The sequence below is a fragment of the Vigna unguiculata genome, chromosome 2 (assembly GCF_004118075.2).
Source record: "Vigna unguiculata cultivar IT97K-499-35 chromosome 2, ASM411807v1, whole genome shotgun sequence".
NCBI lineage: Eukaryota > Viridiplantae > Streptophyta > Magnoliopsida > Fabales > Fabaceae > Vigna > Vigna unguiculata.
The window spans coordinates 29,811,326-29,832,804 of record NC_040280.1 but is presented as its reverse complement, the minus strand read 5'-3'; the positions used below and the strand labels follow the sequence as shown (position 1 = coordinate 29,832,804).

The 21,479-nt window shown below is 33.8% G+C and overlaps 3 protein-coding genes and 1 long non-coding RNA gene across 4 annotated transcripts; 2 read left to right on the top strand and 2 right to left on the bottom strand.

Annotated features, from left to right (window-relative positions):
- The first annotated feature begins 843 nt into the window (after positions 1–843).
- LOC114173372 (calcium-transporting ATPase 2, plasma membrane-type-like) lies at positions 844–5,424 on the top strand. The gene is made up of 7 exons (XM_028057715.1): positions 844–1,426; positions 1,990–2,044; positions 2,120–4,065; positions 4,183–4,341; positions 4,446–4,617; positions 4,712–5,010; positions 5,135–5,424. The coding sequence occupies exons 1-7, from the start codon at positions 1,250–1,252 to the stop codon at positions 5,372–5,374; spliced, it is 3,048 nt and encodes a 1,015-aa protein (XP_027913516.1). The 5' UTR covers positions 844–1,249; the 3' UTR covers positions 5,375–5,424.
- Positions 5,425–5,985: 561 nt separating this feature from the next.
- Positions 5,986–12,619, bottom strand: LOC114173370. The gene is made up of 5 exons (XM_028057714.1): positions 11,380–12,619; positions 10,328–10,792; positions 9,179–10,240; positions 7,957–8,140; positions 5,986–7,124 (listed from the first exon to the last, which is right to left on the bottom strand). Exons 1-5 carry the CDS (start codon positions 12,427–12,429, stop codon positions 6,163–6,165), a joined length of 3,723 nt encoding a protein of 1,240 aa, XP_027913515.1. The 5' UTR covers positions 12,430–12,619; the 3' UTR covers positions 5,986–6,162.
- Positions 12,620–14,905: 2,286 nt separating this feature from the next.
- On the top strand, positions 14,906–18,545 carry LOC114174352 (BTB/POZ and TAZ domain-containing protein 4). The gene is made up of 6 exons (XM_028059188.1): positions 14,906–15,145; positions 16,244–16,530; positions 16,830–16,960; positions 17,184–17,490; positions 17,873–18,183; positions 18,274–18,545. The coding sequence occupies exons 2-6, from the start codon at positions 16,264–16,266 to the stop codon at positions 18,392–18,394; spliced, it is 1,137 nt and encodes a 378-aa protein (XP_027914989.1). The 5' UTR covers positions 14,906–15,145; positions 16,244–16,263; the 3' UTR covers positions 18,395–18,545.
- Positions 18,546–19,236: 691 nt separating this feature from the next.
- Positions 19,237–20,086, bottom strand: LOC114167631. The gene is made up of 3 exons (XR_003600283.1): positions 19,876–20,086; positions 19,625–19,723; positions 19,237–19,432 (listed from the first exon to the last, which is right to left on the bottom strand). It is a non-coding gene; the product is annotated as an uncharacterized LOC114167631 (long non-coding RNA).
- Between the last annotated feature and the right edge of the window lie 1,393 nt (positions 20,087–21,479).

Genomic DNA, 21,479 nt, shown 5'->3' with positions numbered 1-21,479 from the left:
GCGATTTTCAAATAAAAAAAAGAGAAGTAACGGAATATTTAAACTAAAAAAGGTAATTAAATATATTTTTTCAAAATAGTTGTAATGTACTAACATGGTTATACTTTTCATTTTATAATTACCAGTTATAATATACTAAAAAATATATATAACATGAAAAACAATTGTTATTTTTTTTCTTCTTTTATCCTTATACAATTGAAAACTAATATAAGCTTTTAATAGTTATTTATGTTTAAAATGATAACTATTATTTTTGCATATAAAAACATATACACATTAATATATTTTTTATGATTTTTAAATTCATAAATACTCACAAAATATTTACAAATATGAATATTTTTGGGATATAATTATGATCAGATTGAGTTGCTAAAATTCTAAATATGAATTTGAGTACGAGTAAAAATAAAATAAAAAATAAAAAACCAAATTCACAAATTTTTATTTTCAGATTTTGACATAAAGATAATATGAAGTCTCTTCATTTCCTCATGTTTCGTGTTGCCAATCCCCACGCATTATGGTCTTTCGGGACGACCAATGTCCTTTTAAGAGAGAGACTCATTGGCAGACCAATAATAAAGGTCCGTGTCAGAAGCGTCCTTTCACGCGGTTTGCGTTTTGCTAAAGAGAAATATCTTTACGCGTTTTGTATAATACAACATCAATAATCTAACGTTTATAGGCGTACACGGTGAAATAAAAAAAGAGACTAAAGAACACCTTGGGTTCATAAACTAAGGATGAAAATGAAACCCCTCTAATAAAGAATCTCCACTAGTCATTTATTCTCTTTCAAACTTTACCAATTTCCTATATATAATAATATAATAACATAAAAACCTCACCAGAATTACAAAGACCAGAAGAACAAAGCATTCTTAATATTTGACCCGGGTTTTCCACCCTCCAGCCTCCAAAGACAGTTATTCTACCTACTGCTACAAGAAGTACAGCTTCTCTTACATGAGACGAGGTCTTAGAAACTTCATTCTGCTTTTCTACGAGGTCCACCCACACCTTCCTCTGTTTCCACGAAAATCCGTTCAAAGTTGGTGCCTAATTTCCGAGAAAGACTGCTATTAGTTGTCGTTATAGAATTGTTTTAAAACCTCATTTTACAACATCACTTTATATGACCCAGGTCTGAGAGAGTCCATTTCACATTTCGTAACTTACAGCAAAGGCATCGACGACAAAGGATATAGCTCATAGCAAAGCTAAGTGTGTTGGTTGTTGAAGGATGATGGATGGTTATTTGAATGAGAATTTTGAAGTGAAGCCCAAAAACTCTTCTGAAGAGGCTCTTCAGAGATGGAGGAAACTGTGCGGGTTTGTCAAGAACCCCAAACGACGCTTTCGTTTCACTGCCAATCTCACCATGAGAAGCAAAGCTGCTGCTATGCGTCGTACCAATCAGGTATCTATTTTTATTCACCATATTTTATGATGCTCAAATGATCTCTTAGGTATCTATGCTCAGAACGAAAAATATATTTTCTATTAATTACTCTTTTTATGCTGTTTCCATGATTAAACACTGAGAGAATTAAAATAAAAATAATTAGCCGTGCTGTGTTTGACCGTACTCAGTATAATATTGATGCTCAGCTACATCGTACTTGATGCTCCCATGGGTTTAATTGAATCCACAATTAAAAGTTAATGGGCATTAGGTCATGTTTTTCACCTTTCTTACATTATTGGAAAAATTAGGAGCTAGCTGGTTATTATGACTAACATTTAATTTACAGTCACAGTTGCTCTATATATGTTTAAATAGAATGTAATGTTCTTATTTTCCTTTATAGTGTACCTTTGATTTCTGTTGTTGTTATACTGTATACATTCTTTTATACATTTTTTAAATTTTCTCTTGGTTTGATGATTGTATAGAAAGTATCATGATTTTATCACCTCAACACGTAGAATGTGACATCTCCATGTTTTATTTATCCAAGACTTATTTTCTTCTTGCTGCAGGAGAAGCTGAGGATTGCTGTTTTGGTTTCCAAAGCAGCTATTCAATTTATCCAAAGTAAGTTTCTTCAGAATTATTCTTATAGCTTTTCTATTTAAGAGTCAGTATGTTAACTTGTGATCACATCCACAGGCGTGCAACTAAGCGATTACAAAGTGCCAGAGGAAGTTAAAGCTGCAGGTTTTGAAATCTGTGGCGATGAATTGGGGTGTATCGTTGAAGGCCATGATGTAAAGAAGTTCAGACTTCATGGTGGGGTTAATGGCATTGCAGAGAAGCTTTCTACATCAACCACTGAGGGGCTTAACAGTGACAGTGAATCATTGAATGGGAGACAGCAGATATATGGAATCAACAAATTTACTGAAAGTGAAGCTACAAGTTTCTGGGTTTTTATTTGGGAAGCCTTTCAAGACATGACTCTGATGATACTTGGAGTGTGTGCTATTGTGTCACTGCTAGTTGGCATTGCAACTGAAGGATGGCCGAAGGGAGCTCATGATGGTCTTGGAATTGTTGCAAGTATCTTACTTGTTGTCTTTGTGACAGCAACAAGTGATTATCGCCAATCATTGCAATTCAAGGATTTAGACAAGGAGAAGAAGAAAATATCCATTCAGGTCACAAGAAATGGATACAGGCAGAAAATGTCTATATATGAATTACTTCCTGGTGACATTGTGCATCTTGCCATTGGTGACCAAGTCCCTGCTGATGGACTCTTTGTTTCTGGATTTTCTGTGTTGATTGATGAGTCAAGCTTAACAGGCGAAAGTGAGCCAGTGATGGTGAATTCTGAATATCCATTTCTTCTTTCTGGAACCAAGGTCCAAGATGGATCATGCAAGATGTTGATTACCAGTGTTGGCATGAGGACCCAATGGGGTAAGTTGATGGCTACTCTCAGTGAAGGTGGAGATGATGAAACCCCGCTACAGGTGAAGTTGAACGGTGTTGCAACCATTATTGGGAAGATAGGTCTATTCTTTGCAGTGGTTACTTTTGCAGTTCTGGTGCAAGGACTTGTAAGCAAGAAACTCCAACAAGGAAGCTTGTCGAGCTGGAATGGGGATGATGCGTTGGAGCTGTTGGAGTTCTTTGCAGTTGCAGTCACTATAGTTGTTGTTGCTGTTCCAGAGGGTCTGCCATTAGCTGTGACATTGAGCCTTGCATTTGCTATGAAGAAAATGATGAATGACAAAGCCCTTGTGAGACATTTGGCAGCCTGTGAGACCATGGGATCAGCCACAACTATATGTAGTGACAAGACTGGGACACTAACAACGAACCACATGACTGTTGTGAAAACATGCTTTTGCATGAATAGCAAGGAAGTGAGCAATAATAAAGCCTCTGGTTTGTGCTCTGAACTCCCTGAATCTGCTGTGAAACTGCTGCTGCAGTCAATATTCAATAATACAGGAGGAGAGGTTGTGGTTAACCAAAACGGAAAACGTGAGATTTTAGGGACTCCAACTGAGGCTGCAATATTGGAGTATGGTTTGTCTTTAGGTGGAGATTTTCAAGGAGAGAGACAAGCATGTAATCTTGTTAAAGTTGAGCCATTCAATTCCACGAAGAAGAAAATGAGTGTGGTGGTTGAGCTCCCTGATGGAGGCTTAAGAGCCCACTGCAAAGGTGCTTCCGAGATAATTCTGGCTGCTTGTGACAAAGTTCTCAACTCAAATGGTGAGGTTGTACCCCTTGATGAAGAATCAACGGGCCATCTTCAGGCCACAATAAACCAGTTTGCAAGTGAGGCACTTAGAACACTATGCCTTGCTTATGTGGAATTGGAAAACGGGTTCTCTCCTGAAGACCCTATTCCTGTTTCTGGATATACTTGCATAGGAGTTGTTGGTATAAAAGATCCTGTTCGTCCTGGTGTTAAGGAATCTGTGGCGGTGTGTCGTTCAGCTGGAATAACAGTACGAATGGTTACTGGGGACAACATTAACACTGCAAAGGCTATAGCCAGGGAGTGTGGAATTTTAACTGATGACGGCATAGCAATTGAAGGACCAGAGTTTAGAGAGAAGAGTGAGAAAGAGTTGCTTGAACTGATTCCCAAAATTCAGGTGCCACATACATTCTATATGCATTATATTTTGATTCCTTCAGTACAACTTAATCGTACACATGATCTATATACTGTTGTTGATACTTTAACTAACATAGTGTGTAATTCCTTTTAGGTTATGGCTCGATCTTCACCTTTAGACAAACATACATTGGTGAAACACTTGCGCACCACGTTTGGAGAAGTGGTAGCTGTAACAGGTGATGGAACTAACGATGCCCCAGCCCTTCATGAAGCTGACATTGGACTTGCAATGGGTATTGCTGGAACTGAGGTGAGTGCAATGATATGCAATGTTTTTTCCTTTGAGTACTACATTTTAGTCACTTCCTAGTTTTTAGTGGAAGAAGCTAATATCATAATATGTGTATGGTACAGGTTGCAAAAGAAAGCGCAGATGTCATAATTCTGGATGATAACTTCTCCACGATAGTAACAGTGGCCAAATGGGGACGTTCAGTTTACATAAATATTCAGAAGTTCGTACAGTTTCAGCTGACCGTTAATGTGGTTGCATTAATAGTAAACTTCACGTCAGCTTGCTTGACAGGTTAGAAAGTGTACCTTATTTTTTGCAAAAATACTTTACTTTTTCTTCTTATTGTTATTGATCTTGTGATCTTACGAGCATTTTCTCTCTCCAGGAACCGCGCCCCTCACAGCTGTTCAACTTTTGTGGGTGAACATGATAATGGACACACTGGGAGCACTTGCGCTTGCTACTGAACCTCCAAATGATGATTTAATGAAACGTTCACCTGTTGGAAGGAAGGGGAATTTCATCAGCAATGTCATGTGGAGGAACATCTTGGGACAATCCTTGTATCAGTTTATGGTCATATGGTTTCTTCAGTCAAGAGGAAAAACAATCTTTTTACTTGACGGCCCCAATTCGGACCTGGTCTTAAACACGCTTATCTTCAACTCATTTGTCTTCTGTCAGGTAACTTTTCTGAAAAGTTGACAATTTGCTTAGGATTATTTATAATCCAAAATGTTATGCAAAATGTTTGTTCGATCTTTGTACAGAAGTGTCTAACCAGATGCTTGTTGATTTGGTTTTGCAGGTTTTCAATGAGATAAATTCACGTGAAATGGAGAAAATAAACGTTTTCAAAGGCATATTGGATAATTATGTTTTCGTGTGTGTGATCAGCGCTACGGTTTTCTTCCAAATCCTAATAGTTGAGTACTTGGGAACCTTCGCAAACACAACACCTCTCACCCTGGCACAGTGGTTCTTTTGCTTATTCGTTGGATTTATGGGCATGCCAATTGCTGCTCGCTTAAAGAAGATCCCTGTTTGAAAAGCACGTGAATGGATAAACTCTTCCTCAAAAAGCAATCATTGATTATCATTAGTTGCTAGTAGTTATTGTTACATTGCTTCAAGGTCCCATTGTTCCTGTACATTCTCTAACTAATCTCGTATTGTTCGAGACTTTGGCTTGGAAGAAAATATAGAGCAGCGAAGATGATCACTGGAGTCTCGGAGCAAATGACCAACTACCATTAACCATTTTCATTCATACGTTGTTTATTTTCTTAGAAAGCACTATGATTTATGGCTTGTTGCTGTAAATAACTAAACTTTTACTAGCATTCCTCTGTTTATTTCAATTGTTATTTAGAAATCCCATTTGTTTCTTATTTCTATAATTGTGGTCCTGAATCGTCCCTTCCGTTATTTAAATACACTATTTCCTCGAGCATAGCCATAATCTTGTGTTCGCTGAGTTATAGCAAGCCGTAATATCAAACAAGAAGCTCAATCCTCGTAAAGCATCTGTTTTAAAAGTAAGTTAAGTAACAAACAGCTAGGCTTTGGATAAATTTCTGTGCAATTCAGATAAAAAAAAAGTAACAATGTTCTGGGAAATTAGATGGGGGTTGGGATGTATGTAATAATAAACCAGGCTAATACAATCTTAGAGGGTTTGGATACATTTCTGTACAGTTCAGGAAAAAACAAAACAACAATGTACTGGCAAACTTTCGTTTTAATGTTGCCAAGTATAAAAGTATGTACATCAAACTTTTATAAATCATACTCTTAGATTCCTACAGAGGAAAAAATACGAACAAATCAAATTTTCTAGTCATCAACCAAGGTGACTCTTCCAGTTTCATACAGATGATACATCCACTGAGGTTCAATCAACTCCTTTGCACGAATTAGTTTTTCCAGCTCATCTTCATCATTTTCTTCTGCAATTTCCCTGTCTATCTTGGGAAAAAGTTCTTGCAGAGATGACAGCATAATGTCACCCCAATTCCGGTCATCATGTTTAAACAGCTTAAGACAAACAAACCGCAAGAGTCCTAATAACAGCCCAAAGTTCTTCTGTTCTAGCCCAACAAGTGAAGAAACCATGAAAATATTGCCAACTACATCCATGATACTGGAATTTTTTTTCAGTAATACAATCAGCATTGCAAGAAGCTTATTGAATGCTGAAAATTTTTCTGGTTGAGAACATTCATCATCTTCTTCAGCTTCAGTTACTTCAAAAAGTTCAGTCTTGGCTACAATCAAGGGCCATTTTGGAAAATGCAACTTCATCTGTTCGGATACAGATGAATGTTCCTCATCAGAGTCGGTATTTTTTTGAAAACTTGTAGATCCCAACCCTAGGAGAACATCAGGCAGCCAAGTCTTTACTGATGCAACAAGACGCCATGCATACCCAGATCCCATACACAACTCAATTGAAATGATTAAATCAAGCATGTTATTTGCAAGAACAAAAGCTTCTGGTGAAGTTGAGGAATCACCAGACCCTGCAAGTATCACATTAAGTATTTTCGCTGCATACGTGAAAGAGCTTTTCAGGCAAATAGCACTATTTCTTTTATCCTCTTCCTTAAATTGAATTTGGTTACGATGCAGCTGGTCCAATGACGATATCATATGTTGCACACATTTTGATGTGTAATTTAAGAATAATCCATGCTTGGCAGGAGCAAAACACATAGCAGTGACATCAGCCATGAACTTGAGAACAGCAGTGAGCATCTTTACCACACAAAATACTTGTTGGGCATCATTTGTGGATCCTATGCATATGTTTGCAGATAATTAGTCACGGATAAAGAAATATACAAAGAAATAACATGGATCAGGTCTGCATACACAAATATAACTTGTCAAAAGTTTTGATGAGTTAGTTAGCAACAATGGGCAAAGACAAACACCACAATACAAACACATTCTCTTCTCTTCTGCAGAAAATTGAAGTTCGTCGAGTTCCAAGCTATATATGAACATTAAACATCATAATCACAAAATGTACTTAAAACAAAAAATTTAGGGGTCTATTTGATTTCCTTCTTTTTGGTTTCAGAATAATTTTTCATTCAAAATCGAAGATTGCTTCCAAAGTAAGTGTTTTCTCATCCTCTTCTGTTGTGATCCTAGTACAAAGATGTGGGTAATTGGGTGTAAGCTTGGTAGCTGTGCCGGGTGGCACCTGATACAGTCATGACTGTGCCAATTTTACCGAGATTTATTCATGATTTTAAAAGCAAAAAAACAGAACTTGAAAATAGAAATTAAAAATACTCTTCTGTTCTTAATACGAAAAAAGTAGTTGTCTTCTCAACAGACTCGATTTTAAACGGAAAGTGAGCCTCTACAAATTAAATAACATACATCTTTTTGTAGATATTGGGATGATATTTAAATCCTCATAGCTCAGAACAATAAATTGACATATTTGCTCCTTCTGTAGCAACCGTTGTCTACAATAATGATTTTTGTTACCAATAGTATCAACGGTTTAAAGTGCGACATTCTCTTTATGATAGGAATGACTAATGGTGCTTACTGAATATGAAGATCAAAAGACGAGAAACCTGAAAAAACAGTGCCTTATATGTATTTACTCACCTCGGTTACTTGGGCCACTTGCATCTGTAGGAGATAGCCTACGCCTTTTTGTGGAATTTTGATCCGTTCTATTGGTAGGCTGCGGTTTACATGAATCAGCATTGTGGTTTTTCATGATGTCACCTTCTCCAAGTAGTTTTTCCAAACAGTTGAGCACATGATCTATTGTCAGCTCCAAGATATTCTGCTCAAATGATTTTTCTTTTTAGCAAACAGATGGAATCAAATCAATCAAGCCATGGTTGAAACCAATCTGGTTAATGCATGATGTTATCTGATATTAATTCCTCAGTAAAAAGAATGGGAGTGTTATGAAAGCTGGCTCAGACCAGCCAGTCAAACTGTTGCGCCCTAGACGCAGCGATATATAAATGGTTTTAGCTGGTTTTGCACAAAAAATGCTATGGAATCGATTACTCAGTAAAACCAATTTGAATAGAAAAAAAAAGAAGAGGATATTTAATATTTTTTTAATATAAGAACTTTTTTTATTATAGACATGTTTGGGAATTTTTTAGTATAGTTCGTATCATTAACCAATGATTAGTTTGACCAATAACTTGGTAACCAAATACTCTGATTAAGTTAATAACTGGTATAAGACCAAGAACATTGTAGAAGGTCTTAAAAATAAAATTAATTAGTTCATGAAGTATAAACATTATACCATAATCTGCTGGAAACCTGAAAATTTCAAGTGATAAACAAATTCAACAGTTTGCCAGACAATTGCATTTTTTTTTGTTTTAGAAAATAATGAAAACGAAAAATCACCCAAAAAGACTGGCAAAAGAAGATACAGGCAAATCAAATTCCATGGCAAACGTATATTAGTCAATAAGTCAACATGAAATTGCAGTTCCCATAAAGCTCAAACTTTATTAGTGCACACTTCAATTCACCAAGCTAATGCATTTCTAAACTTCCTTGAAAGATTACTTTGGTGCTGGCCGCGGGTATTATGCATTTGATCAAAATTCATAATATATATTTTAAAATTCAAAGAAATAAGAGAAATGAGAAGCAAGCATTTTTTAAAACAATTATAATTTAATAAATTACCATAGGAAATCATTGGCATTAATGTGCAAAGCAATGAAAATGCACAAGATCATTCTAAGAACACATTAAAATCTGAGAAAATCAGAAATGCAAAAAAATTCAGGTAGATAAATTATAATAAGGCAAATATTTAAAAAGAAAGTGCAAAGATTCTACTTGCCTCCGACAAAAATTTAGAAGAATCATTCTTAGTTTTCTTCCTCTTTGAATCACCGTTTTGTAAACTTCTGCCAACGTTATCAACAGTCATTTGCAGAGCGAGGGCTATATATGCCAAAACAGGAGATATGTCCATGTTTTTATAGTGCACACAATGCACAATACTGACTTCAGAAATCACCTTGAGAGAAACAAACAACATCTCTAAACAATGAGATTTCATAATAGCCTTTCTGATATCTTCATGAAGAAGCAAATCTCTAACTTGCCATGCCACTCCAACAGCTACTGAATAATCGTCCTTAAAAGACTGCTTTCTGTTAATCATCTTCAATTTAATTGAAAATTGTCCAGCGGATTTAGATTTCTTACTTTTGGCAAATGAAAAGCTTTGATTTGGCATGTCTGTACCAAATTTAATGTGGCAACGATAGGCAGCCTTATGCAAGAAGGCCGCTAAGGCTCCAATCAAGTCATCAAAACCACCCAGTGAAAGTAATAACTTATGTGCAGACCTGATTTCTGTTTGTCGACCAACATCCTCAGTTAAACCACTGCAGTTTGTGACAACACCCATGCATTCTTCAAGAAGTCCAGCAACATCATCAGGACACACAGTAGAGACAATGTTGAATAAAGAAGAACGGACTTCACCTTTAGACACAAGAGATAGTAAACCTCTCAGTTTCTCTCCATCAAGTAACTCTTTGAGAGCACTTATATAGCGTGGTTCACCAGCTAAGTCATCACAAACATAACAAATAGCGGCAAGGAAACCATCAATCTGATTAGCATCTAGCTGATGTGGTGACAAAATCAAACTCAGGAATACTTTAACCAGTTCCATAAGATGAGATTTAGATGCTCCTTCCAAGATGGCAAACTTGCAAAATCTTGCGCCAGCCACTGGAGCCCTTTTTACAAGTGTAATGCAGCGATTACATGCTTCCTCAACAGGTACATTTGAGGGAAAGTACGAAGGTATAAGTAATTTTGTTATCTTCTGAGCTACAGGAGGTTGATCAATAGCAAGTGCAGACAATAGCACATCTAGCTCCGTCACCTATATAACAAATAGAAGAACGTATACTATTAAGAATTACACTAGACATAGAACCTTACTAAAACAATTCTAATTTAACTCATGTACCTTGTTGAACTGAAAATTTCTAACATCCTTTAGATGGACTAAGAGATCTACTGCAGCAACTCGTACTGCGAGGACTTTGTCCAGCATTAGGTGCTGCAGTCTTGGCAAGAGCACCTTAAGGATTTCGTGAGAATGGGGATTTCCAAGCAAATAAATGATTCCGTTTAACGTGGAAAGCCTAACATCAGTGCATTCATCACGAGACATGTCAACAAATATTTTTGTTAATACCTTTGTTATGATTGGTGAAGGAATAACTTCCCAAAACAGATGGAGGACGCGACAAGAACCTTCAACAGCAATTGTTCTCACTTCTGGACAATCATCCATAAGTAGCCTTTCTAACAGGAAAAACTGCTTATCAAGCAATGTATCCTTCTCCTCTTTTGTGGAATCTGGATCTTCAAGTGGAAACATGTCCAGAAGTAGATGCAATGCATTTTGACGAACATTTGAGTTTGCAACCTAGTAAAGAGAAGGCTATGTAAAACTTCGAATGCAGGGACAAAAACGAGAGATTGATGTAGATGATGTATATATCAGCAATAGCACTTTTACTAATTTAAATTTATTGCAACTCAAACAAAAATGGTTTTCAAGAAACCCAACTTTAAGAGGATCCCTTTAATGTGAGCATCATGAAATTATAACTTGGTATCACATCCATATAATTTGTTTGGTTCAAATGAGGGGAACAAAGGAAAAGAATGTCAGCGGAAGGAAGGAGAGGAAGAACCCCTTGTTTGGTTAACAAAGAGGGAGTTGGGAAAATAAAATAACCTACTAGTATACTTTTTCAATAAACAAATAAAATCATTAAACTTAAAAATTATTCAAGAAAACTCATATAACACCATTACAAAAAATACCTTCTGAACCTTTTCATGATCCCATCAGTTCCACCCTAACACTCCCCCTTTTGGCTAGTGATTAGCAACCTAATAATCAACATAGTCTACCCGCAAAAAACAATTCAAAATCAACATACAACAAAAGTAAAACAGAAGAGGGAGGGGGGCGGGGAGGAGTTTATTAACTCTATCTCCATTTACCTGCAGAGACCTAAAGACGACAGGCTCGGCGAGACGAAAAAGCATTTTCTCAACCCCATCAGTGGTCCTCTGGTTAATAAAAGCTCCCAAGACCCTCCTAATATACGAAGCAAAAGGTCCAGAAGCAGCATGTATGGCAGCATCAATCAAATCCTGCAAGAACCCATTCTCTATCTCGCTTCTCGAATCCCCTTGGCCAGCTCTCCACGCTCGAAACAGAATGTCCCCATAAGCCTCCAGCATCGACTTTCTCCCGAAGGGAATTTGGGACCGAATCATCGCCAACAGTTCCTTCCCAAGCTGATGGCTCAGCCCAAAGACAAATGCGAGAAATCTCCTCCCATCCTCCGCTTTCAAATACAAGGGCGAAATCATACACCGAATCAGCAACAGCTTCAAGTCATCGATGCTCTCGTCGTCGAAATCGAACAGAGTGAACGCCTCGCGGAGCACGCAGACCTTGTGCACGTCCACCTTCTTGTTGAGCGTGAGCGACCGCGACAGCAGGAAAGGGAGACTCTGCGAAATCAGCGACTCCCTTCCCTCCAAATTCTCCTTCCACCATTCCTCGCACAAACCCTCAATCGCCGACGACAGAGACAACTCCGACTCAAAAACAATCAAATTATCGTGCAGCACCTGAATGCCGGGAAGAAGAGCCGAGAGCAGGAACGGCTTTCTTGGGTGCGAAACGCACAGCAGAGCAATGTGGGCGAGAATTTCGAGGCGCGCGAGAAGTTCATGTTTCTCGTCGACGGGTTTAGGTTCGGAGCAGCGGGAGGAGCTTCGGCGGCGCTTGGCGGGAGGACTACGAGGGGAGCCAGGTTGTTGTTCGGAGTTGGACCCTGTAAGGTTCTGGAAGGATTGGACTGAGGCGGAGATGGAATCGGAGAGGGTGGAAGGGAGAGAAGCACACACAGGAGAGGATGGTTTAATGGAATGGATTAGGGTTTTGAATGAGGATTTTGAAGATTTGAGGTTTTGTTTGGTGGCTAAGGATATGAACTCTTCCGCTGAGGAGTGCAGAGAAGAACGAAGCCTCTTCTCCATCACGCTTTCTCCACTGTAACATCACTCACCTCCAAACTTCTTCGTTCAAATCCATAAAGAGAGGGAAAAGATTCTTTTTCAAATTCTCCTCTTCATTGGGCCTTTTTAAATTTCAAAGCCCAATCAAAATCCTGACACTCACTCTCACCGTTACTCCAACAAGAGAGTACAATTTTTCAGACAATAATAAATCCTATATTTCTATATTAAATCAGCGGTAAATTAAGTACCATGCACTACCTATTAATATAGGCTAATCAAGATATTTCCTATAACTTTATATTGATATTTAAATGTAGAGTTGATTTTCATGCTAAAGTACAAATCAAGTGATTAAAAAAATAAGTGGTTTGCCTTTAACTCTTTATCTTCTTCTCAAATCTATTTTTCGTCCATATAAAAAGAGCACTAATCATATATAAGTTGCTTGTGGATTAGAATCCTTATTTTAACCCTAAGATAACTAATGTTCTACATTTTAGTTGAAGAACACGTTTTAAACTTTTACAAATCAAGGACAATAATATGGATGGGTTATACGATTAGCTTATAAGTTCGTAAAAAAATTAAATGGTGAGTTAAATATTTTAGTTTGTTAGTCCATTTAGACTTGTTTCACATAATGCACATACCATGTAGGCCAACAATATATTGACCGACATTTAGTATGCATAGTTCACAATTACTTAAATTTATAAAAGTCAATTACAATAGCATAACAAATCTACGTGTCTCTTCTAATCAACTTGTTCATTTGTTATGTTTCTCCAATCCATTCAAAAGTATCTCGATCATTTACGTCCTGCAACATATTGTAATGGAAGTAAAGGAGGACTTTGGCCCCCAAATTCTTATATATATAATTTAACTTTTTAAAAAAATTTGATATGGTTTATATATTTGGCACCCTGAAAAAAAAATATACATCTATTTAAATATTTTGGCATCCAAAATATATGTTGAAAATCCATCTTCACGTCCAATCATCCAAAAGTAACTTCCTCATTTCTTTCTCTCTTTTTTTATTTGTTTTCAATCATGTTCAAAGTCATTTTCATTTTCAATAGATTTATTCTCTAAAATTATAAATTATAAACTTATGAATAATACTTATTTTAAGAAATAGACTTATGAAATTTATTATTTTTATTAATTTAATTAAATAAAAATAAAGTAATTAAAATCTTATTCTCTTGTATTTTATAGCAAAAAACAAATACAAAACAAAATAATTTCTTATGTGTATAACAGACCAACCCATAAACTCATAATCAAATGTTATGGAGAGTAAACTAGTCTATTTTTACATGTGAGATACGAGACAAAACAAATCAGGACGGATGAATTCACATTGTCATCTTACATACATATGTGTGAAGAATCAATAATATGTAAAACAACAACAATGTCGAATTTTTTTGTTGTTGCATGCGAAGGTTCGTATTTACAATTTAATGTTGTATATGTTAATCTTCATCTCATAACTCCATTTGAATATGTTGAAATTTACAACCTATAAATTCTGTTGGGTTAATTATTCGATAAATAAAAGAGGCCATTAGAACCAAAGTAAATGCACAATTATAATTTATATTGATTAGAAATGGAGTTATGAAAATGGAGTTAATAATTTCTAATTTACATTTGAAGTATTTTAATGAATTCATTTAATTTTAAATAAAAACTATTTTTATTATTAGTAAAACGTGTTTTCGTTAAAATTTTAATTTATAATTTAGGGTTAAATATGTTTTTGATTCCTCAAGTTTGAGTGAAATTTGGGTTTAGTCCCTCATCAAAACTTTTTACCAATTTAGTTCTTCATCTTTCAAAATGTATGAATTTAGTCTTTTTAACCAAATTTTGTTAAGTTTATATGACGTTTCGAGCGCATTTTATGATAGTATTTAAGTTAACAATGAAGCAAAAATGTGTCAAACAGTATAAATAATTTAAATACTATCGTGAAATGCGCTTGAAATGTCAGATAAACTTAACAAAATTTGGTTAAAAAGACTAAATTCACGCATTTTGGAAGATGAAGAACTAAATTGGTCAAAAATTTTGATGAAGGACCAAACTCAAATTTCGCTTAAACTTGAGCGATCAAAAACATATTTAACCCTATAATTTATATCGCTCATTACAAGTGTACAGTTTGAGTCATCTCAACAAATGCTTTGTTGCAGAATAACAAAAACACGGACAAGTAACATAATTGCACAGTTTTATGAAGTAACCAACGATATTCCAACACGATTATTTGAAAATTACGTTAAAATATAGCAAACAAACAATAATTTTGTGAAAAAAAAAAAAACTATGTGCATATGGCATATGTTATTAACACAAGCACATTTTTTGTTGGTGATATTTTTAGTTAAAAACGAGTGGGAGATAGATTTAAGGTGTTTTTTTAGAATTGTGTTTCCTTTTTCATGGAAACGTGTGCAAAATTGTAGACAGGCTCTGATAACTCATCCTCCTCTCTCCTCTTCTCTTTTGCATCATCCATATTTGAATTTTGTTATGCAAAAGGTGGTGATCTTCTTGAAAAGGAGAGTTTTACCTCAATAATTTATTTTAATTATTAGTTAAGGTTAAGGTGTTGAAGGATTTGATTCTGATTCCATAATATTTTGTTGTGTTTTTATCCTCTCTGGAATTGTATTCTTTTCAAGCAATTTTCAGAGGAACACTTAAAAGTTCAGACCAGGTAATCCAATTCACTTTCTCTCTTTCTTTTTCATTTTTTGGATCATAATTTGCTCTATTGATGTTCATTTGTTTCTTTTTTGTTATTTATTTAAGATTGTCAATTTATCCACACAAAAAAAAAACATTTGTGATTTGAAATTAAACACTCGATGTATAAATACTAATATCAATTAAGACAACTGGTTTTTAAAAGTTGAAAAGCTAATTATTTTCTGAAATATATTTAAAACTCCCTTGAGCTATGTAATGGACTTTCTGAGCCACGTTGAGCATATGAAAGCAAATATAATATCAGAATTTCTTAGAAAAAAAACATAAAGATGAAACCCACTTCACCAACCCTGATGTATTAAAGATGTAGATAAAATTTTCGTAAGATACTTTCTTTTTCAATTATGGTGAAGTTACAATCAGATAAATCAGCTTTAAGTTATATTTTTAACAAGATCATGATAATAATAATAATAATAATAATAAACATTACATATAGCATTGATATGGTAAATGATATTATATAGATAGAAAATATGAATATTCTTATATGCTTCTGATGATATTTATTATAAAGAACAGTACATTTGATACTAAGACGATGCTGGGTTTTAACCTTTCAAAAAATGGAATAGAATGTTTCCTTTTAAACTTTCACGGATGGAAATGTGTAATATAGTTTTTATTTTGTGAGAGTAATTTTTGTTATATATTATCAATATTAAAAAATTATATATATATATATATATATATATTGTATAATTATTTTTAAAACTATAGGATTATTTGTTATTAGTTATATGTTTATTTTTTATACTAAGAGTGCAAAAAAATTAAGCATTTTTCACCAAAATTTCTTATTTAAAAAAAAAATAAGGATCACATCTAATATATTTTCATGGAAGAGGGACTTAGAAAGATGATTTTTTTTTTTAAGGTTTAAAAATAAAAGTTTTCCGCAACGGAGATATTAAAAACATTTAAATATTATATTCAAATAAATGCTCGATGTTTAAAGTGATATATTATTAAGTGATAATTTAATGTTTACATAGGTAAATAATGTGTTTCTTTACTAAATGATATTTTATATTTGTTTATGTAGGAAAAAGAATATAAAAAACAATGACTAACATGGTTTACAACCATTCTAAGTCTCTCCGAAATGGCAATAAATTAATTCCTATACCACCTACTATGTCACGTCGAATATCAATCAATTCATCTTGTGAGTGTAAGATATCTAATAATTCAAAATCAAGAAGACAAAACAACAATGACTCTTCATCAAAAAAGGATTTATGGGAGCGTCTATTTCATCAAGGTTATAAAGCAGATGTTTGCATTAACACTAATAGCGGTGGTGTTGTTTATGCTCATTCTAACATTATTGTAAGTTCATTCATTCTATTCCATTAAAGAACTTTCTTATGATTGTATCATGACATTATAATATGATATAGTAAATGATTAAATCATGTTTAATTTTTTTTGTAAAACATTGTTTACATATATAAAATAAAAAATAAATTCATGTTGACATTGAGTTAAGGATCTTTGGAATATTATTGTATTAATTTATTATGATTGTATTAATTATTGTTAAACATACGTATGATCGATACTTGAAAACACATTGATTTTTTTTGTCTTCCATTGTTGAAGTCACTGACGTCATATTATCTGAATAGGCCATGGCTTCTTCTGTATTAAGAGGCATGCTAAAGCAAGCACATCGATATGGTCGATGGCGAATCATCTCAATCATTGGAGTTCCACATGATGCAGTTCAAGTTTTTATTCGATATTTATACACTTATAGGTATGTTTGATTAGTTGTCATGTTGGCGTGGAAATCATTAACAACACATAATGTTTGATAACATTTTAAATTTTGCTTATTACACTTATATGTAATTGACTTGTTAGTGTAATTAAATATGATAATGAGAGTTTGTGACCTTATTTCACTATATTCACTATTCATTGCATTATATTTCTCTAATATACACTTGTTAAAACATATTGTTAATTTTGTTTTATAGTTACGAGAAAGAAGATATGGATGAGTTTGTACTACATTTGTTGGTGTTATCACATGTATACATGGTTCCTCACTTGAAGTGTGAATGTGAACAAAAACTAGAATTGGGTTTACTCACTATAGATAACTTGGTTGACGTATTTCAACTAGCATTATTTTGTGATGCTCCAAGACTTAGTCTCATTTGCCATCGCAAGATACTGAAAAACTTCAAAGTCGTTTCAGAATCAGAAGGATGGAAAACAATGAAGTTAAGTCACCCACTTCTAGAAAAGGAAATTTTAGAGTCAATGATCGACGAAGAAAATGTAAGACCATCACTTTTTTCGCTTTATTCTATCTTGGCTAAACTATCCATTTGTTTTTATATTTGTTTTCATTTTAACTTTTAGTCTCTATAAACTAAAATATATAAATCCATAAAGTAGTTTTTTATGACAATTTATAATCGTTAAAAATATTTTGTTGCAAAGTTACACCATTCAATCTCTTTTCAGTCTTAACATGTAGATTCAACTTAAGTTATATCCATATTAAGAATTAAACTTGCATTTTTATTTGTGGAAATTAAAACTCGATAAATGAACAAATATATTACCAAATAAACAACTCAATCATTTTTGCTTACCTTATGTCATTAAATTTGATTAGTCGTTTATCTAATTGCTTTTACATAAATTTATTACACAGATGAAAAAGGAAAGAATCCGAAAAATGAATGACAAAAAGGTATATCTACAATTGTACGAGGCCATGGAAGCTCTTGTTCATATATGTAGAGATGGTTGTCGAACTATTGGTCCTCACGATAAAGATCTTCGAGTAAACCAACCATGTAAGTATTCAACATGTAGCGGATTAGAGTTGCTTGTTCGTCATTTTGCTGCATGTAAGTTGAGAGTTCCTGGAGGTTGTGTTCATTGCAAGAGGATGTGGCAATTATTAGAGTTACACTCTCGATTATGTGTTAATCCAGACGATTGTAGAGTTCCTTTATGCAGGTAATTAAAAAGAATACGTATTTTATTTTGAAATTTTACTTTTTGCAACATAATCATCTACTACAATAGTAACACATTTTGTGATTTCAGGAACTTTAAGGAACGAATATCAAAACAAAGCAAGAAAGATGAAATTAGGTGGAAAATATTGGTTGAAAAGATCTTGAGAACAAGAGGAATCAGGATAGCATCATGTTTTTTGCAACAATGATTATGACCTTGTGGTAGATACATAAATTTTGGATACTAAGAGTTGGTTTAAAACCAAATGTTAATTGTATATTCAAGTTCTGTAAGTGTTAATAAGAAAATATGATCAAAGATGACAAATTTCTCTTTGTTCTTAATTAAACAAAATCAAATAGAGGAATATCTTTTCTAATATGTTTTATATTTTTTTATGACATTGTTTGTTATGTTCATTTACTTTCTTATTCTTTTGGTCATAAAATTATTTATTATCTAACGATGGACCAATTTTTCTTTGATTTCATTGACTTCCCAACTATTCCCATGAAAAAATAGTTTTCTTATAAATCATCTTGAGGTTCTAATTAGTTGATCTCCAAACTCTAAACACAAAGAAGCTTGACAAAGACGATGGAAAAAGTTTGTGGTGAAGATTTGCAACCTCAACGAGCGCCACCCAGGATGTACCTCAAGATGTTTGAAACAACTCAAAGGCTTTGTTCGTATGGAGGAGTGGATTTGTGTAGATTTAGGTGGATGGGTTTTTGTGTTTTTTTTTAGTGGATTTAGAGAATAAAGTGGGTGGATTTGGAGATAAGTTTTATGAAAGTTAGTGAAAGATTTGATTGATGTGATAGATAAAATTAATTGTTAAAATAGATATATTTATTAAGTTACCATAATACCTTGTGTAAAAAAAGATGAATTTTTTGAATTGATGTTGTTAAAATAATTTCTAAATTAATTAATTTTAATCATAAAAATAATTAAAATTAATTCAAAAATAAAAAATAAAAACTTTGAATTTTTATTAATGTCAAAAAATACAATCAGAAACATGGGGACTATCCATTGTGACAGCAGGTTGTGATGGAACCATAAAGACATTCCATAACTTTGGACTTCCAATTAGGCTTTAGAACACTGGCATGGCTTTGTGGAGTATAAAATAACTGCTTACTTTGCATTAAAGGTTCTATGGTTTTGCCTTTCCATGTTAAAGGTGGTAAAAGATGGAGATTCATAGAAGAGTTTGAGGGCATGGGATTCGTAGCATAACCTACAGAAAAATTGAGGCTTTGAGTAAGAAAGACGTTTATCTTAGCAGTGTTGTGCTCAACTACGACTATTCTCATTACTGAATTCATGATACATGTCAAATATTGTTGACATATTCCACGAGTTTGTAAATTTACAAACTCCATAACGCCTCCACCTGCAAACAAACCAAACAACATCAAAAATAACTCACTCCTGCAAAAAAACCATCAACTCCGACTGACCACCTTCACCAGCAGTGGAGACACACAACTCCTCCAGCAACTTCAGCGACTGCAAGTAACTTCTCCACCTGAAAAACCCAAAACAGAACGTCAAAAAAATAAAATAAATAAATACCCAACGACACCGGTGTCGTAACCGGTGTCATTCCCTTTATAAACAAGACACCGATTACGTAACCGGTGCCATCCACTCAACACATTGCAGCACTGGTTAGCTAACCGATGCATATCACCACCCCACCACGTCCAAGCACAGTTATCACCTAGCCACCACCTCGTACAACCACTGCCACCCTTTCATCCTCTTCCTCGCCCACCACACTGAACCACCTCATCTTCTTCCCCCTCCATTGGACTCAACAATCACACCACCCCACCACGTCCAAGCACAACAAAGGGTAGTCTACCCAAACCATATGCACTATTTTCGCATTTTTGAGGGGATCCCCCAAATACTCTCTCGCATATTCCTTCAAATTATAAAAAACAAACGCGCTGGATCCCCAACATCCGCTCTCTCAAATCTGGTTCAACAGTGTAATTCGTTCAAACGAACACTGCGTAAATCCCCCGAACAAATGGCTTTAAGCCACCTCCAAGTCTATATCACCACAAAATAAATAATGTTGGAGCGAAGAAAAAGAGTGTTATGGGAAGAGAGAGAAACTCTAACGCCATTAATATTATTAACAAAATTGATACAAACTTTGAAATAATAATAAAATGAAGTTTAGTAAATAGTGTTGGGACGATTTTTTTTTTAATTCTAAATAAAATGAATAAGTTATGATAGGTTTGATTTTCCATGAAATTACCTTAACCTTTCTATTTATTTAGTAGACAAAATTTTAAAAGAATTTAATGATTTTATATATCTCTCTTTAGGCGATCTAGACGAGGTAAGCCAAGTAATTTAATACCTAAATAAACTCAATTTTAGTTTTGAGCAAGTGTGCCTACTAAAAAAAGAGTGAAGGAATGTTGTTTTTTTCTCCAAACTCATGGTTTGTTCGTGCAACTTCTTAAAGTGCTTGATAAATATAAATTGTCTATGCTTTAAATGTTTAGATTATGAATTTTGGAAACATGTTTTGGAATGTATAATTTAAAATACATTTCTAAATTTAAAAATATATTATAGATTATGTAATATATATATATATATATATATATATATATATATATATATATATATATATTCTAGATTACACAATCGAAAAACACATTTTAGATTATGTATTATACATTTATGAATTTTAGATGAAATACTCTATAATAAATTTAGAGATTATATAATTAAAGGGAATTTCATTTTGCAATCCCATAACTTCTTTTGCACTCTCATATATTTTAAATTTTAAATTTCCAATTATACTTTTAAGGTAAATATAATTTAAGATTGTAAGATTATAAATATTTTGGACTATACAGCCCATGATGTAAATTTATATTTTAAATTATACGATGTATAATATAAATTTAAAAGATAATCCAAAATAAAATTTATCTGTAAATTGTATAATTCAAAATATAATTTATATTATTTTTTATTAATACAAATTTTATTACGCATTGTAAAATCCATCATACTTACTGATTGAACAATCCGAAACTTACATGAGTGGTGCGCATTGGTATATTAAATGATACTAAGCTCAAATTGATAAAGTAAGTTGATAAACTAAGGTGGAGTACTTGTCTCTTGAGATGCATCAGCAATTTTACCTAATGCAACTACCGTTGCATGTGCTCCTCCATCACCGAAAACAATCTACAAAACATTAAGTTTTTGTCAAAAAATCAAAGTCACACACTAAATATAAT

Bases quoted from the DNA above. Each gene is read 5' to 3' on its own strand.
- LOC114173372 (XM_028057715.1), top strand. From the start codon at position 1,250: ATGATGGATGGTTATTTGAATGAGAATTTTGAAGTGAAGCCCAAAAAC. The intron at 1,427-1,989 runs GTATCTATTTTT...TTCTTGCTGCAG, and splicing joins CTATGCGTCGTACCAATCAG to GAGAAGCTGAGGATTGCTGT. The intron at 2,045-2,119 runs GTAAGTTTCTTC...TCACATCCACAG, and splicing joins AGCTATTCAATTTATCCAAA to GCGTGCAACTAAGCGATTAC.
- LOC114173370 (XM_028057714.1), bottom strand. From the start codon at position 12,429: ATGGAGAAGAGGCTTCGTTCTTCTCTGCACTCCTCAGCGGAAGAGTTC. The intron at 10,241-10,327 runs GTACATGAGTTA...TTTGTTATATAG, and splicing joins GAAATTTTCAGTTCAACAAG to GTGACGGAGCTAGATGTGCT. The intron at 7,125-7,956 runs GTGAGTAAATAC...ACATATGCATAG, and splicing joins AAGTGGCCCAAGTAACCGAG to GATCCACAAATGATGCCCAA.
- LOC114174352 (XM_028059188.1), top strand. From the start codon at position 16,264: ATGACTAACATGGTTTACAACCATTCTAAGTCTCTCCGAAATGGCAAT. The intron at 17,491-17,872 runs GTAAGACCATCA...TTTATTACACAG, and splicing joins CAATGATCGACGAAGAAAAT to ATGAAAAAGGAAAGAATCCG. The intron at 18,184-18,273 runs GTAATTAAAAAG...TTGTGATTTCAG, and splicing joins TGTAGAGTTCCTTTATGCAG to GAACTTTAAGGAACGAATAT.